Below are 17,566 nucleotides of genomic sequence, written 5' to 3' on the forward strand. Positions count from 1 at the left end.
TTTCTTGGAGCGCAAGAAAAAAATAATGACAGCTTAATACGTGTGTAAACCACATGTCTTGGCATAGATCTTAAAACTGGAAAATATCAGAAGGCCTGGTCTAACCTAACCAGATAAAACCTAAGGCAGGAAAATTCATTGTACGTAAGAAAGGAAACGTTTCTTTAACACTACACCAGTAGGATCATTCTCTTGGGAAAAATCAATGCTTCCATTTCTTGCCATTTTGTTTTATCAGTAAGACCATAAAATCCCTGTGAAACGGCTGTTCTGATATTTTTACTGTCTTGCACAAACATGAGATGGAAGGTTGTATGTAAGACAAAGGATATGTCATGATAGGATATTGTTAAAGATAAAAGGATATTGTTGTATTAGACATAAAAGCAGAAAATGCAAGGCAGAAAGGAGCATTCTGAGGCCTTTCTTGTGAAATGTGCCTCTACATAAAGCATAAAGTAGTAGTTTATGCAGTGAGTGTGCAACAGATTTGGTTTTCACCATACATTTAAATGTAAAGTTATTCCTTGTAGATACACAGGGTACTGAGAAAATCTTGGATTCTTGCAATCACCCTGCAGAACTGCTGTTTTCTTTAAAACAAACCCTGCTGGTTTATCCCTTTGAATTTTGTTGTACACCTGCTAGAAACTGCAAGGCTTCTGCTTACTTGTGCTGTGGAAGACTGGGTGTGTGGGAGGAAGGTTGTCTCACCTGAATCTCAGTCTCTCATGATAGAATGTGGACAAAGATGATGGCCAGGCCAATGTTCAGCAGGATTACCATGCAGATCATGATTGTGTTCGGTCCCTTGGGGAAAGAGGAGAAGAGGTACTTAACCTTTAACCTTCAACCTTTTTAACAGTTTTGACATCAATAGAGGATTCTGATTACAGATATAAGTTCACGGTTTGAAAATTCAAGAACTCAAGTTTCACAGTATCTTCCCCTTATTCATTTTCTTCTTATTTACCAAACCTTATTTGTGCCGGTGTTTAATATTTTGAATGCTAATACCACTACTTATATTCTAACATCGCCCATTACACCACTTAATATGGATCAATCTCAACCAAAACTCACTTAGGGCAAAATCACTCTACAACTTCATAATGTTCATTCAACATTGACATGAAAACGGGATGACTGCTGTCTTGCTTTTTAGTCTGTCACAGTGTGGTGACAGAGCCCTCTTGTGGTTTAAAATAGGAAAAATTGGTGATGTGGTAAAAGTGATAGTAGTCTGTGGCTGCTTGGCAGTCTGTGAGAGACCGATTGAAGAATAATAATTCCTTACACTTATAGAACACTCCACTCAAAGCCCTTTACAGGTAATGGGGATCCCCTCCTATACCACCAGTGTGTAGCCCCACCTGGATGATGCAAAGGCAGCCAGAGTGCACCAGCACACTCACCACACACCAGCTCTCAGTAAGGGAGGAGAAAAGACTGATGAAGCCAGTTTATAGATGGGGATTATTAGGAGGCCATGATTGGAAAAGGCCAGGGGGCAATTTGACCTGGACACTGGGGTAACACCCCTACACATTTTGAGAAACACCCTGGGATTTTTAATGAACACAGGACCTCAGTTTTATGTCTCATCTGAAGGATGCTGCCTTTTTTTACAGTATAGTGTCTCCTGTCACTATACTGGGGCATTAGACCACAGGGTTATCACCCCCTGCTGGCCCTACTAACACCTCTTCCAGCAGCAACCTTAGTTTTTCCCAGAAAGTCTCCCATTCAGGTACTGACCAGGCTCACACCTGCTGAACTTCAGTGGGCTGCCAGTTTTGAGCTGCAGGGTGATATGGCTGCTGGCAATAAGGTGATATGGTTGAAGGCTTAGTGCTCTCTGGAAGTGCTGTCATCTTGTAGAAAAATGCTCTGGTGGGCCTTGCCCAGACTTGAGTAAATGACTGCTGTAACGACCACCATAATGCGCTGCTTTGATTGCACCTGTGACAGCAGATACTCTTGGGTCATCCCAGGGCTAGCTCATCCCAGGATACGTAACAGGGACTTCCCTGAGTTTCAGGTTTCATACAGGCCATCAGAGCTGGATGCCTGGCATTTATTTCCTTTCTCCTCGCAAACATTTGGTACACCTTCTATGAAAATCTCCAAAACACAAAAGCAAATGAGACAGGTATGAAAGTTGGGACCTCTGGCCTGGATCCCTTTACTAAGGGCTAATAGGAAATGGGTAAGGAAGAGTTGAGACTCAATGGAGATGCTTTAGTCCCGGACTTGAAATACCACTTATCCGCCTCTCCTACCCACACATCAGAGACTCCACAATGCAACTCCCCTGGCAAGGGAAAGAGACCCTATCTCAGGGAACTATCCTGGAACCAGATGGCAGATCCCACCTCATGCCACATGCAGATCCAGGTGGCTGAAATGAATGGGTTTCATTAGTAGCAGGACACATGAAACACAAATTATTATACATTATTACACAAAACCCTTGTTCTGCATGAGCTTTCAGTTTAATATGAAATATGCCCATCCTCATATCCAGTAATAATTATGGAGGAAATAAAAGTTTTCAGGAAGGCAAACCTGTTACAATTAAGCCCATTGTAAAATACTAATGTATCATTTGCCGCTTTCATTTAAGAAGGCCTGACTCTCAGAAGTTATCTAAGATCTTCAGTTCATTGTGTGATGGTATAATTTTAGATTCAAGGATCACTGGTAACGTGCCATTGTGACTGGAAGAAAGCTTTTGTGAGGCAGTTCATCCCTTGCCAAAACTCCCATCATAACACTCAGACTGATGTTTTTTCTTGTTTCTATTAAAAGTCTTTTTAACTGTGAAGGAAAAACTGGCAGCTGGTACAAAGTTAACTGAGTAGAAGATAGGCTGCTATTTTAACGAGGAGCCCTGCTACTCAGATCAAGTCTTCTGCTTACTGCATTGCAAGGGTGTCTGAGAGAGAACCTTAACAAAATAATTGCACTGCAGAAATGTTGGCAGTTTTTCATTGTGACAGTGCCGTGTGACTGTTAATCTACAAGCTGATGATAAAAACAGAAAGTGATGATTCACTTAAATAAAATAAAATTGAACACGTTGGATTCTGAGATCACAGATGTGTTCCCTGTATTACTCTGAGGCTTCTGGGAGAAAGCAATAGACGTAAAACCTTGGAGCTCTGTGTTTTCCCCTCCCTTCATCAACTTGATTTTTCATGATTTTTTATACACCTTTAATCCTTTGAAAGTTTAACAATTCAACTGTGTTGGAATACATATTTTTAGTATGGGATTTCCTTGTACAGATATTGATTTTCATTGCTTTAGGTGTGCTTTCAATTTATTATCAGTAAAACCCCCGACATGGCTGCAGGTACTGAATTTGAAATAACTCCTGTGCTTTTTAAATTATTGCTCCACGTGGCAGGTAGTGGTTAATCACGGAGCAAATGGGCATCACGGGTCCCATTAATCCCATTTCAAACATTAAAGATGTTTGAAAGAGCAGGGTTGTCCTGGCTAAATTCCACTCTGGGCTTAACGCACTTTGCTCAAATTCTCCCCTTAATTGAATTGGCGAAGGAATTGCTCACTTCTCTTCCTGATCTACTGTGTAGTGTAGCTATAGATGTGTAACGTGAGATACCCAGGTGACTGTGGCATGTCAGCAGTGGGTGAAGAGGATCACCTCCAATATGCAAAGCACTGAACGAATGCAAGGAAATTCTTTTATTTATTTAATGTTTCCACCTCTTATCCATCCTTCCAATGTCTACCCCTTTCTTCCAGCTAAGGACATATCCCAGCAAGCAATGGGTGCAAGACAGGGTATTCCCTGGATGGGATGCCAGTCCCTCACAGGGCGCACACACATACCCAGAAGCCAATTAACCCACCAGTATGTCTTTGAGCTGTGAAATTGGAGCATCCAAAGGAAACCCATGCAAATACTGGAAGAACATACAACTGCCCTGTTAACTGGCTTCTGGGAAAATGGCCCTAGTGTGAGTGTGTGTCTACTGTACTGTATGTTTGCCCAGAGATGCAGAGACGTCCCGTCAGGCAGGGTGTATCCTGCCTTGCGCCCCGTGGCTTGCTGGGATAGGCTCCGTCTCCCCTGTGACCCTGAATTGGATTGGATAACCCTGAAGCGGTTAGAAAATTGATGGAGGATGAATGCCAGGTTATCAGGGCACATGTTCCCTGCCAAGCAGTAGGGAAACTTCAACACTTCACTTCAACAAGAAAAAAAAACATTTTGGTAGGGTGTGTTAGTGCACCTCCGTAGATGTCCACAGACAGAGAAGGCTCAATCCAGCACTCAGGACAACAAAATGCTTTCCTGTATTGAACCCATGGAACTGGGGCCCTCCTTACAAATGATCTGGGGTTGTCAGCGTTAGCCTCGTTCTTCAGTACTGTATGTGGATCCTCATCATAAGAACATGGGAAAGGTAACAAACTAGAGATAACTGTTTGAGTCATCTACCTCATTTGGCTGCAGGCAGCTAACTGATCCCAGAGAATGCAGACAATCCACTGCTTATCTGGGGCTGCATTCCTTCAATATCTACTGAGCTACTGTCCAAATGAGGGTGTGGGATGATTTTGACTGTCCCTGGACAGAACTTTGCCACTGGACCTCGGAGTCACTTTCCCTTCTTTCCCATCAGTCTACAAGTCATAGAAGCTATTTCCCCTGTGACTGGGAACAGCCCTTCCGATTAATTTGAGTGAAAACAAATTTCAGACAGCAAACCACCAGGTAAATAAATAAGGAAAAGACTTGCACAGGAAAGCAGGTTCATAGAAAATCACCTGCCCGCATTCACAGTGATGCCACATGACGTTTGCTCAGACTGACCTCTCTCAACACCATAGTGCCTGCAGATGCAGCGAGCACTCGCTGGCCTTCATTACGGTACCTAATTGCGGAGGGATGATGTTCAGTTTTCACCTCTTTGTGGTGAGTGGCATTGTACATGCAAACCGAACAGAGGAACCTTCAATTTTAAAAACTATTATGTAAGTACTGGAAACTGTTTTGTAAAAATGTTACCAGATCTATTATTGTGTGTGCATCATATGTACTGTAAACTAAACACGGATTCTACACTACTGTTTCAGAATAGTTCTAACTACAGCACAGTCATCGTACTGGGACATTGCTTTGGTAATTATGGTCAAGGGAAGAGCACCACCTACTGGTCAACAACACTTCTTACAGTAGAAACAAGACTTTTCCTAAAGGTCCCCCTCCAAGTACCGACCAGTTCTAGCCTTGATCAGCTTCTATGATCTGATAAGGTCAGGCCACAAAATGGTTAATCAAGGTTATTAAGTTAAAATTAACCTCAGTTTTAAACTCAATAAGTGTTATACTTAATAAAGGAGTGAATATTATTTCTGAAATAAGTGTGAAGTAAGCCTTAGTGAGTGTTCTCAGCTTTAAACAAACAGTATGTTGTTTTTTTTCTAAATCCCTTTACGCAGCCAAAATAAGCTCTTCATATCAGGTTTTTTTAATACAATATCTGGTAGTTCGCTAGTTTACGGTGTTACAGGTGGAAACAAGAAAGAAAAGATGCTGGTTTTTCAATCCAAAATTAACTCTGCTTCAGGGGAAATGTAGATACTGTACAAAACACTGAATAGACCTGGGAGAAAAATAAAACCTCCCCCGTATTTTTATAACAGCTATTTTCTATTGCCTGATTTTATTTCTTGGTATAGAGACACAAAGGACTGATTTCCTGAACGGTTTGTTTGTTTCCCCATGTCTGAAGGAATCAGGAAGAAGTCTTTCATGGTGTAAACATACAAGACAATCACAGAAATGAGATGTGCTTTACTGGATGGTTAGAGAAGTTCAAGTAGCACACAGAAACCAGAGCTCTGTGAGACTAAAGCTTTGTCTACAGAATGGCTTCGTAAGTGCTCGGTAGTTGAGGAAACATACTGTTCTGTCACCACTGGCACGCAGAAGACCTTCTTTTTTTTCCCTTTGACGCACAAAGGATTCCTCTGCCTCTGGAGTCTATCCCTGCCCTGTCACTGGGACAGAACGGAGAACACAAGACCCACACACACAAGACGTACAACGTTTTGACTGGTTACTTTAGGTGTACAACTTAAAGCAATGAGAGGACAGTAATCACTCTGGGTGGGGGAAAAAAAGGTTAGTAGAGACTCTTTGCGTTTAACAGCACATCTCCCGTACTGTAAACCTGTTTGTGATTCTCGGTATTCTCAGACAAACCTCTTCATCTGCAGACGTGTCCTTCACCTCAGCACGGGACTTGGTGCCTGCCTTTGGTCTGGCCTCAGATCTAGACTCTGTCTTGGAGGCTGCCTTGGCAGCAGGCCTGGCCACAGCCTTAGGCTCCACTTTAGTCACTTGCTTAGCCTCCTGCTTCACCACTGAGGCTCTGAGCTCCGGCTTGGCGGGGGGTTTCGGTTCTGGTTTGGCCGGGAGAGAGGGTTCGGCTTTCAAAGCTGGCTTGGGAGGTGCCGCCTTCCGGTCTTCCTTCACCACCGCCCTGGGCTCGGGTTCCTTGTGGGGGCCCGGCGTGGGCAGCCGCTGGGGAGGGGGCTCCGGCTGGGTCTCTCTGGGCTTGACCTCTGCCGCGGGCTCAGGGGCGGCAGGTTTGGAAGGCACTTTGGAGACGTGGACAGCTACTTCATCCTCCTGGGGATAGATGATGGTGGTCCTCACGGGGTAGCTGTGAAAGCTCCGGTGGACGTCGGCGGGGCTCGGCTCGGGCGCCTCGATCTTCTGCAGGGGCTTGATCTCCAGCTCGTAGCCGCTGTTCGGGTCGCCCCTGTTGCTCTGCCGGCTGGAGGGGCGGGAGTGAGGACGGCTGCCGGGGGCCGTCCTCTCGTCCCCCAGTGAGACGAGCGCGTTGGACGGGGTGTTTGGCCTGCTGCCTGGGCGACTGCTGCCCCGGCTTCCGCCTCTGCTGCCCTGGTCGCCGTTCCAGCTGCCCGGGCTGAGGCGGTTGGGGTCCTCCCGGCGCACGCCCTGCTTGGATCGGCGGCCCTCCGGGGGGGTCCCGGCCGGGCTGGACGAGGGGGTGCGGGCAGGAGACGATTCTCGCCCCACGCTGTCTTTCTCGTGCAGCTGGGGGCTCTCGGGGGGAGTGGGGGGCGGCTCCTCTGTAGACGGCACTTCCTGCTCGGCGTTGTCTGCATTCTCGTTGCTCTCGGTGATCTCCTGCAGCATTCGTCTCTTCAAGTACTCTGGGCCTACGACGAAAAGCAAAGCATACTTGAAACTGCGTTTTTTTTTAGCTTTTATATCCGAAGGCGGCCTAGTGGCGCAGTGGTTAGCGGTCGGTAGTCTCGTAGCCTCGCAGCGCTGCGGTCTTGGGTTCAATTCTGGAGCTGGGGTGCTGTCTTGTGTGGAGTTTGCATGTTCTCCCTGGGTTTGTGTGGGTTTGCTCCAGGTGCTCTGGCTTCCTCCCACACACAAAGACATACTGATAGGTTAATTGGCTTCTGGGAAAATCGACCCTGGTATGAGTGTGCGTGTGTGTGTTTGTCCAGGGTGTACCCTGCCTCGCGCCCGTTGTTTGCTAGGTTCGGCTCTGGCTATTCCCCGACCCTGAACTGGGAGAAAATGGATGGATGGATATCTGAAAGATATCTATACAGTGCCCACCAAATTAATCCTACTCCCCCTGAGACAGAAACAAAAAAGCATCATCTAGAAGAGGGAATTTAAAACATATTTGTCATAAATAATTCACTGATTTCCAGGAAACACAAGACCTACAGTACAGTATATGTATTCAAATTTCTAAGTCTTCCTTTACATAAAATAAAATTAAAATGAGTCTCTCAAAGTGTCCTGCTCTTTGGAAGTGGAATAATATCTGGAACCACACTGAGTCCTCCTAAGATTAAGGTTAAAGAATTCAGGCGAGTGCAGGCAAAAGGTCATTAACTTGTATAAGCAGGGGTGATGGCTATAAAAGATTCTGTTAGGTTTTGTTGTTATTTTGCATCTACGGATCACAGAGCTCTTGTTAAGATAGGAATAACACCCCAAGACTCCAGCTATCTCCAACACTAGAGTATTAGAACATTTTGGAACAAAAAAAACCACCTGATTCCCTCAGCCAAGAAGATCAATCTGAAAATAGACACTCCATCATGACAATGATCAAGAACATCATACAAATCCAAAAACAACATGTTGACTCCAAGAAACAAACCTCCAAACCTCAATCCAATCAAACATCTAAATACAAGAAGCTACAGTAATTCACCCCTGGATACAATGGAATTATCTTTTTGTTTTCCTCAAGAAAAGACAAACAAAAAAAGCACAGACAACTGACTGGAGTCAAATTTGTAAACAGACATTAGCTGTTGTGTTGATGATGTAGTCTGTTAATTAAAAATTCAAAAGGACATTCTGAATTAGAAGTAGAATACCTTGTATTGAGATACCAGGCATTACTTAATATTAAACATCAAAGATGTGGGATCGGCACCATCTAGATGAAATAGTGCTTTGTAGAGAGATGTTTTAAATAGTACTTATTTTTAATACTCTATCAATACAAGTTAAAGGGGAGCTGGAGCCAATCCTGTCAAGCAACAGGCACAAGGTATTATACACCCTAGACAGGATGCCAGTCCATCATAGGACACATACAGACATACTGTGCACACACTCACACCAGGGCCAGTTTTTTCCCAGAAGCCAATTAACCAATTAACCAGTGTATCTTTGTGGAGAAAACTTCAGCACCTAGCATATGCACATACTGTGGGGAGAACATATGAACTCCTCAGGCAGCAGCCCAGAATTGAACCCAGGGCCTCTGGGTTAGCAATGCTAACCTCTCTGCTACCAGGCTGCCTGTTATTTAATATGGTCCCAGTAAATTTAGGATACAAGGTTACAGTACTCATGGTCTGCAGTTGTATATATCTTCAGATCCCCGCCTCGTACTTTAGCATCTTAAAATGAGAATGTGGTACAGCTGTAGTCTAAATCAGTATTTATAAAAATAAATCTTTCCCAACTGCTTGACCTTCCCTGTATGTTCATCCCAAAAATAACTTCTACCATGGAACATTATCTGTTGCACTGATCTTTATTAAAGTTATCAAATACTTTACATGAGATTTCTAGGCCTGTGTGAAAGTATTCTTTGATGGAGATGGATTAAGAGGTGTCACCTTGTTGATTTCTAAACTATATTTGCATCAGAATGAAAACCCAGGAGTCAGTCTGTCTATTGTCGGCGTGCTCTAACATTTTCTCAAGTAGCTTTTCACTTCCAGGACAAATTCCATATGAATATCTTCAATGAAAAATGAAATGGAGGTCATGCACAAGGTATCTTAGTTAATTATTCATTCGTTTTATGGTAATTATTTTAATCAGAACAGTGTCGTAGAGCTCCAGTGCTACCGTAGTTGCTAAAATAGAATTAGGAATATTGGGTGAATGGTTTCAGAAGACAAAATTGTTACTGAAAAGATAGTTAATATTCATCAAGATCTAATGGGCCTTGACATGAACAATCTAAAGAGGTTTGTAAAGAACTTTAAAATGACACCAGGGTTGTGTTTGGAGCATGTGTAGATCAGAAGGTGCAATGTTTGAGGAATCCTGAGAAGGTAGACAGATGACCATTTAAAATGAACATACCTTTAAGTTTATTTGAAATATTATTGTGAATTCTCAATATCTCAAAATCTATCTCAAATCGTCCCTCCACAGGACAAATATATGTGCTATGTTTCAGGAACTTTTTTGAAACAATCATTTTGATGGAGCTGTGGTTTACCCTTAACTAACCCTCAGTTTTGTTATTTCCTTGTTTCCCCTGAAAATGCTATACTGAAAACTGACACAAAGTCTTTTTTTTTTTCCCCAATCGAGACCTGGAATTTATACACCATCTTCAGACATTCTAAATATCACCTCTGTGGCCATTTTACACAGTTTTCCCTGCACAATGTTGCACAAGTGTGTGTGATGTGCAGTCTAAATACTGTTTTTTTACTAAACGTTTTATATTATGTAAGTATACCAACTAACAATAACACCTCCAAAAATTATTTGAGGCTATTTATTTATGTACTGTACTAGCTTCAAGTGTGGTAGTTGATTTGGTAGCTTTTCTCAGGACAATACGGTATAACAATTTAAACATTCTGAGTCCCCGGCAGCTGCATCTGGTGAAGGATTTCAACCCTCTTTTCATTCACCTCAACTGAAGAAAGAAGTTAATTTTGGAAAAAGACAGAGGAGTGGGAGATCCTGAGCATTTTGTCTTTCGAAAGTCAAACAATACAGCAAATGCCAGTAAAAACAGAAGCTCACACAAAGATTTGGGGGTGTTGTCATAAGCAGTGTAACTACAGTATATAAACTATTTTTTTCTGCTTTACAGATTATTTTTTGTATTCCTTCCAGTACTGGAGGGGTACTCCTTTTTCCTCGACGGTCACCATGATTTGAAATGTTTGTTTGCAGAAGCAAAGTGTATTATAAACAACTTGCGCTCTCTACACTTTTACAAAATAAGTTTAATGCCAATATCTAAAGCTACAGAACTCTGATTCATAATTTGTGTGGATACTTTATTAATCCATAAAACCTCAGAAATTGTTTAATTGTCTTTAATCACCTGTCCAGGGATTGCTAACACAGAACAGTTGTGTGGTGTACAGTCAGTGTATCAGATTTCATGACTTGTTACTACATAATACGAACGGGGGAAATTTACCTCTAAAAGTCATACATTACAGTAGCAAGTTAATTCCTTTTTATTAGATACTTCTTTATCAATAATTAAAAGGTTGAGTGATTTTATTTCTAGTGTGCTAATTCATATAGTTCCTACGCAGTACTAGAGATCATTGTCAAGTATTAAAAGTTTTTCCACAAACTTATTCATTAAAAAAAGAATATTGTGCAAAAGTCTACAGTATATCCATGAATGGAAGATTCTGCTGTGATGTTCCTGGGTGGCCTTAATGACAGGGGGCCATTTTGGCTCTTGTGTGGGCAGGTAGTAGTCACTGAGCCAAAATGGCTACTGACAGCTCACTATTTGAGCATAGATGCTGCAGGGATAATCAAGGCCCGGCTGAAGTACATAAAACCTGTAGAGCCAGACAGGGGTGTCTTTTTGGTGAAGACATGGGAAGCTGAGGCTGAGGGTGATGAATTTCAATGGAAAAGGTAGACCATCCACAATGAAGCTTTGTGTTGTGGTTTGTGAGGAACAGGATTTTGCCTGGCTTATAATAGGCCGGAAGACCCAACCTAAAGCGTACTGTAGATAACACTCCAAGAGAGTTAGGTTTCATGTGATGTTTTTATTCAATAGTACCACCTTGTGGAATTGAAATGAATTAATTTGGGCTTCTGTTGTGCAAGTATTGCCACAAGACGGACATCTGATAAATTCCTTACACAAATTATAACTAATACCCCGTTTTTCAAAAGTAACCTCCCAAATCATGTACAGTATATGTACGTCTTTTCACATTTTCTTGAAAAAGGCTAAACAGGACACAACTTCCATATTGAGGTAAGCACCCTCAAAAGTGCTTGAACTGTCAGTTTTTACAGTCCCACTTTTGTCTATCCATATTATGTGTGTGATTATTCTGCAAGACTCCAAGCTATCAGTTTCAAAGGGTTCACATCTGCTCCATTTTGTATTGGGAGTTTGTGTTTTCTCCACATGTAGTAAAGCATGTAGTCTGTCACCTTGGTCTTTCATCATTTTTTATCTACAAAGTTCAAAGCCAATGGAAGCACATGCTGTACAGGAAAGGCTTCACGCAGATAACATGACAGTGTGTTTTCGCGGCAGCACTGACCCCTGTGTATGGATCCTCTAGGCCAGAAATCTCACAGCTTGCATGACTGCACCCTTCCTGATGACTGTATCTCTGTGGGACCTTTATTCGTAGTGGCAGAGAGGAGCTTGGCAGCGTCAGGCCTGTTGCCGTCACAGATTGGGTACCTGGCTGGTAAAAGGAAGGCGACAGCTCCCTGGCGACCACCCTGGCGATGCTGGACTCGTTGTTCGCTGCCTGAGAGGCCTGGTCTGCTGCTTCGGACTTGGCTTTGGCGTGCGCCGTCCTGCGGGGAGACAGTCCATAGGTCAAGTGTCTAAACACCAATAAGCTCTGAAAAGAGATCACCCGTATGAGAAGACGTCAAGCGCTTGGAAAGGCACCTTCCAAACTGCGCTGTGTGCTGTACTACAGTACTCAGGACATAGCATTCATGCAGCAACAGTGTTTATGAAAGAGCCTGCTGTTCTGGTTATCAAAGCAGAGCGGTTCGGTCTTTTGGCACTTGGCACTTTTAGTAGCTCACATCTTTGCAAAAATGTTTATTTTATACCCCCTTCTCCCACACGTCAGATGTGTAATGAATTACAGTCTTTGTTTGAAGTTTCACCGCTGGGCTGCTTGGCCTATACGCTCCACACTGCAGAGACGTAAATGTTTAGGTAATTGTCTCGGAATGCAGGAATACAGGAGCTTCTACAAAGCGGAGTGTTTGTGCAGGGAGAGCTGTGTCAAGAGTGTTGCAGAGTGGTTGATATCTTTTCCTGCTCCACTGACCATAAAGGGGAGAACTCAATCAGAACACCAAGCCAGTGCAGCAGAGGTTTATGTGGTAAATTTGTAAGTTTACAATTTAATTTAATTAAGCGAATACATTTAATAAATAAATTCGGCTTCAGCCTCTTGGGGGGAAATGAGTCAGATTGATCATTTTGGACATCTTTGTTCTGAAGAAGTAAAAGTATTGAGAGTTTACAATTTAATTTAATTAAGTTAATACATTTAAGAAATAAATTCGGCTTCAGCCTCTTGGGGGGAAATGAGTCAGATTGATCATTTTGAACATCTTTGTTCTGAAGAAGTAAAAGTATTGAGACTTTAAAGTACTGTAGGTCGGGCGTCAGGTAAGCAGTTTTATAAAGCTGTAAATGTCCGAAAAAACTGCATGGGTCAGAAAATGATCCCCTGGAACCTGTTTTGGAATGTTCAAGAAACAGATTGCACATGCAATTACAGTCCAGGCAAATTCACGAGTTAATTTATTCCTAATGTAGAATAATGATACTATATAATAAGATACTTTATCTGTCATACACAGCTTTCATCTTTCATCTTTCATATGTGTATGACATCATCCAAGCAGACACTGTGCCTGTTTTTCACAGCTTTACTATGGTCCAGTATGTTTAAACTAAAGACAAAATCACAGTTAAATGTACTAAACCAAGTGAAATTATAGTATAATGTGGTAAACTAATATTAGACAGGACAAATTGCAGAACAAATTGACTGCATTTTATAATTATTCTAAAAAATACATTAAAGTTGCAATCCTACAGTGATCATCTTTCCTGGAGAATTCCACATTTTCCATTTCTATTATCGCTCCTGTTAAATATTCTCAAGCCAAAGATCCCTCAGGAATTCCTTGGTCCTGTATTAAGAGGGGCGATTCGGCACTTTTCCGCACTATAAAAAGAAATAAGGACATTCCCATCACCTCAGGAGCCCTGCCCTCGCCAGATCTCGGCTGTATTGAATGTCAGGCCATCTGAACTCAGCGTTGTAAACAGGCCCTTGATGGCCTGCAGTATAAAGTTCACCCTATATACAGTGCACTATATACAGTACCTGCAAGGACTCTGACACGGAGTCAGAAAAATAGATCATATGGGGAACATATTTTTAATATCTCTTCTTTTCCATGGCCAAGTGCTATTCACGTGGCTCACTAATATTGACAGAAATGGAGGTCCTTTTTCAACCAGTCTGAAACAAAGGGCATTTTGAACACCCCAGTCTCGACAGTAATTCGTATTGCTGAGCGTTCATAAACAACCCTTTCACCCATCTTTGTGCCAAACTCCATAATTCATGGGAATGATGATGATGTGTTTCTAATTTCGAAGAAGGGAAGACTCTATCCATTGAGTGTCAGAGTAACACCCTGGGAAGCCCAGGAGCAAAGCAGGTGCAAAACCCAAGGAGAAGCAAATGACATCTGGCGTTTATATGAAAGCAAGACAGGTACAGGTGAAAAATAGAATTGTTCTGATGCAGTGAGGCGATTAATTATAGCTGACTCAGATTAATGCCCTTGCTGTCTTAACTCAGTGTTTGATTTAAGATTATACCAGACACCATTGCTGCAGCAAACACTGAACTTGTTTTTGTTGCTGATCCTGCCACACTGACACGATTCAAGCGTAGCCCGTCTCTGAGGTTTAACAAAAGACGTGGTTATTAGTCTACTATCTTCTGCTTGTGAGGAAAAAAACATTTGTGTCTGCAGCAAACTTTGAAAAGACATTTTCAAATGTCAGATGAGATACATTTATCTTCCTCTTCTTTAAATTCACACGTTTTCTCTGTTTATAAGCATACAATCCATTTAAACTTTATTTCCCTACCAGCTACACTCATTTGGGGCCGAGGCAGTTGTTGGCATTCTGTTCCATGTTTTTAAATTGCTAATGCTTATATGGCTTCCCCCCTTTAAAAAAAAAAATCATTGTCTTTACAGCAGCTGTCTGATGTGTAATTATAGGTTTCTCTGCGGATTTGGAAGTAAAGTTCAGCATTACCAATATCTCTGTCACGCTGGGAGTATTACCGATTGTGATTACTCCATGAATACTTTAAATGCTGTAACATTACACTCGTCCCGAAATAGCTACTCCCACTTGATGTCTGTGAAGGGAAAGACACTTCCCCATGGAACAATTAGAGAGACACTAATCTCTCCATCAGATGGATGGGCAGCAGGCTGTTACAAATCATCGTGTTTTCTATCAAGACTGAAACGGCATGGCACTCCAAGATGGAAGAGCACAGTCTTGATAATATTTAGGATTTAGAATCTGGGGAACAATGGACAGCTGAAAGTAAAAAGGAATACCTACGGGCAACTACCCTGGATGGATTTGCTTTTCTATACTCCCTGTATTTTTCAATGCTATAGAAGTGCAGTAATACAATTAAGTGTCGTCGGCGCGTTTTTTCTTCTGGGGCCTATAGGAAAATGGTGCTGACAGTCCACCACAATTATTTCTCATTCCATGTCCTACTCTAGAAATCACAGTTCTAAGCAGAAAGGAAATCAGACCTTTAATCTGTTATGCCCCAATGAGCTCCAGCACTGCTGCATTAGCTCCACCAATTGCCAATGCGCATTCTGCACATGCTGGAGACTCATTGGGGCCATCCTCAACGAGATCAGGCCGGGCCTATCAGGCCAATTAGGGAACATCACACAGTATTTAAGCCCTGAGGAATCATCCCTCAGGGCTCAGACATTGAGTCACTAACCCTGCCTTGAGTTTGTCTCAGTTTCAGGTCCACAGAAGTATTTCTCAGTAGTCTTCAGTCTTCAGTCTTCAAATAAATAACTTTGATTGCTGCATATCCTGGCTCATTGACTCTAATTTCCACCAAGCCCGTTTCAACACTTTGTTGGGCCCGGCCCAACATAATCAAATTAAGAAGGACACCATACACAGGATCAATATTGCCGTCACAAACTGGTTATGTACTGTATGACTGGAAATTTCACAGTGTATGTTCTGTGAACTCAATTTGATTGTGCCAGCTGGTAACAATTATTAAAGTTTTAGAATGCAATCAGACTGAGCTTTGATTAAAGGTCAAACCCTGTAGTTCCAGTAAATCCTGTTTAGTAGTTTAGGGATAAAAGTTACTTACATGATTTGTAAATCCATTGCAGACTGTACGTACATGAGTGGTCTGTATTTGAAACAAGATTTGTTAAGTGAAATAAATATGTTTTTTGAATTATGTTTTCCTTTCTAAGGAATTTTTTCATCCAAAAAACACTAGTTCAAGAGCAAGAACTGGCCACATTTTGTTCTTTTCTAGGCCTGTATTTCTGACTAATCCTCAATTATCTGACAGGCCAATTACGTAAACAACAGTGTTGTGCATAAATTAAGGTACAATTAAATAAATCATGTGACGATGATAATGCCTAGGTGTTCGAATAAAGCACAGCAGATTAACTGATGTAAGAAACAGAAAGCACATCCTTTTTTTCCTCACCTCAGTCACATCTCCTCTACTGGCAAGTCTTAAGCAGATGTTGGAAGCAAAGTGATTTGTAAAAACTGTGTTCTGAAAAAAGGCCAAGCCTCACATGAGTGTTTCCTGTATGGTATACTTCGCTGGTCTTGCTGTGATCTGTTTACAGGCCACTTCAGTCTCCCACTGCCAGTCAGAGGGAGGTGAAGCTTACACCAGATGGCACTTCGACAACCAACCTGCAACAGCACTGACGCAGGTTACAGTAGTACAGCTCAGTTCTACCAGTTTTTAAGCAGAATTGTAAAGCTAGAGAGGCTGTTTCATTGTGGCTGTTTGTTAATGTATGATAATCTGACCTCTGACCTGAGCATGTTACAGGGCTGTGTCTAAAAACCCAGCTGATGTGTCCTACTGATTACAATCTTGTTACGGCTTTAAGAATTGTAGTTCTTGGTTGTTTCACTACGATTTGGTGTGGAATCTCTCTTGGGAGAGTGAGCACAGATTCAGAGGTGACGTGTGCCTGTTACATTTGGTATTGAAAGCTCACGGGTGCATGGAAAGTCCTAGGTGTTGCTGTTTTGCAGCAAGACAGAAATATCACGCTCGGCAGGGTTACAGTCAGTTAATGGCTTAACCTAGACTGGAACACAAGTCATGGACTACAAGACTTGGGTATTTTCAGTGTTAAAGCAGTCAATACTCCTGTCACGTACTACTAAAAGTGGGAGAGGGGTTAGTAATGGGAGATAGCTATGAAATATTAGCTGCCCCTAGTGTCTACTGATTTGAGGGTAATTAAACTATGAGTTATAAAAATATATGCATTCTGACTGTTGTATTCAAAATGAAAGAGGGTATTTACTACATGATCCTCTATCTAGGCACTAACCTTAAACAAGGCCGCAGTGTGAAAGCTGGTTCTGGGCTTACAATAGGAAGGTTGTGGGCAGAGATTTTTGTTGGGACACTGCTGACATGCACGTGAGGACTGTACTGCTCTCACTTTGCTCCACTACAATGCCCAGTTGAAATTACAAGTACAAAAGCGCCAGCCTAATAAATTAATAGTGTTTTTTATCACAATGGGGGCAGCCTTTGCCTTACATGGCTGACTCGCACAGTTCTGAGGCAGTTTTGACAGTCTCTGGGCTTTTTGGCTGCAGAAGACTGTCTGTGTTTAGTCATGTTATGCTGCTAAGAAGGCAACAGGCAACACATAATCTGTCTTGGCCCAGCTGCAAGTGGAGTTGTCCAGGGGCCTGTTTTTCAGCAGTCCTCCCAGGGTGACTATCTTGGTGAATGGTCAGTAGGGATACTGTTCGAATGGTGAAGCCTTAGCATATGCATCTGGTTACAGCACGCTGATTCTGAAGCCCTTGTCAGACATGCAGGGTGCACGACTCTGCTTCTTATCGAACAAGCAGTAAGTTTGTCCTTTTGATTCTAGGACTTATCTCTCACCCTAAACATCGCACTCACTTTCCAG

The 17,566-nt window shown here is 42.3% G+C and overlaps 1 protein-coding gene and 1 long non-coding RNA gene across 2 annotated transcripts in view; one reads left to right on the plus strand and one right to left on the minus strand.

The window, feature by feature from the left end:
- LOC107079558 (uncharacterized) overlaps positions 1–12,020 on the plus strand; it is a 124,317-nt gene extending 112,297 nt beyond the window's left edge. The window contains exon 3 of the long non-coding RNA XR_001480505.2: positions 11,935–12,020. This is a non-coding gene — a long non-coding RNA (uncharacterized lncRNA). The remainder of the gene's footprint in view (positions 1–11,934) is intronic.
- jph2 (junctophilin 2) overlaps positions 1–17,566 on the minus strand; it is a 47,249-nt gene that overhangs the window by 4,735 nt on the left and 24,948 nt on the right. Inside the window, exons 3-5 of the mRNA XM_006639466.3 lie at positions 11,988–12,106; positions 6,245–7,230; positions 715–810 (exon numbers count right to left, since the gene is read on the minus strand). Coding sequence (XP_006639529.2) covers positions 730–810; positions 6,245–7,230; positions 11,988–12,106 — 1,186 coding nt within the window. The 3' untranslated portion in view covers positions 715–729. The remainder of the gene's footprint in view (positions 1–714; positions 811–6,244; positions 7,231–11,987; positions 12,107–17,566) is intronic.

Source organism: Lepisosteus oculatus, chromosome 16 (genome assembly GCF_040954835.1).
Source record: "Lepisosteus oculatus isolate fLepOcu1 chromosome 16, fLepOcu1.hap2, whole genome shotgun sequence".
In the NCBI taxonomy this organism is placed as follows: domain Eukaryota; kingdom Metazoa; phylum Chordata; class Actinopteri; order Semionotiformes; family Lepisosteidae; genus Lepisosteus; species Lepisosteus oculatus.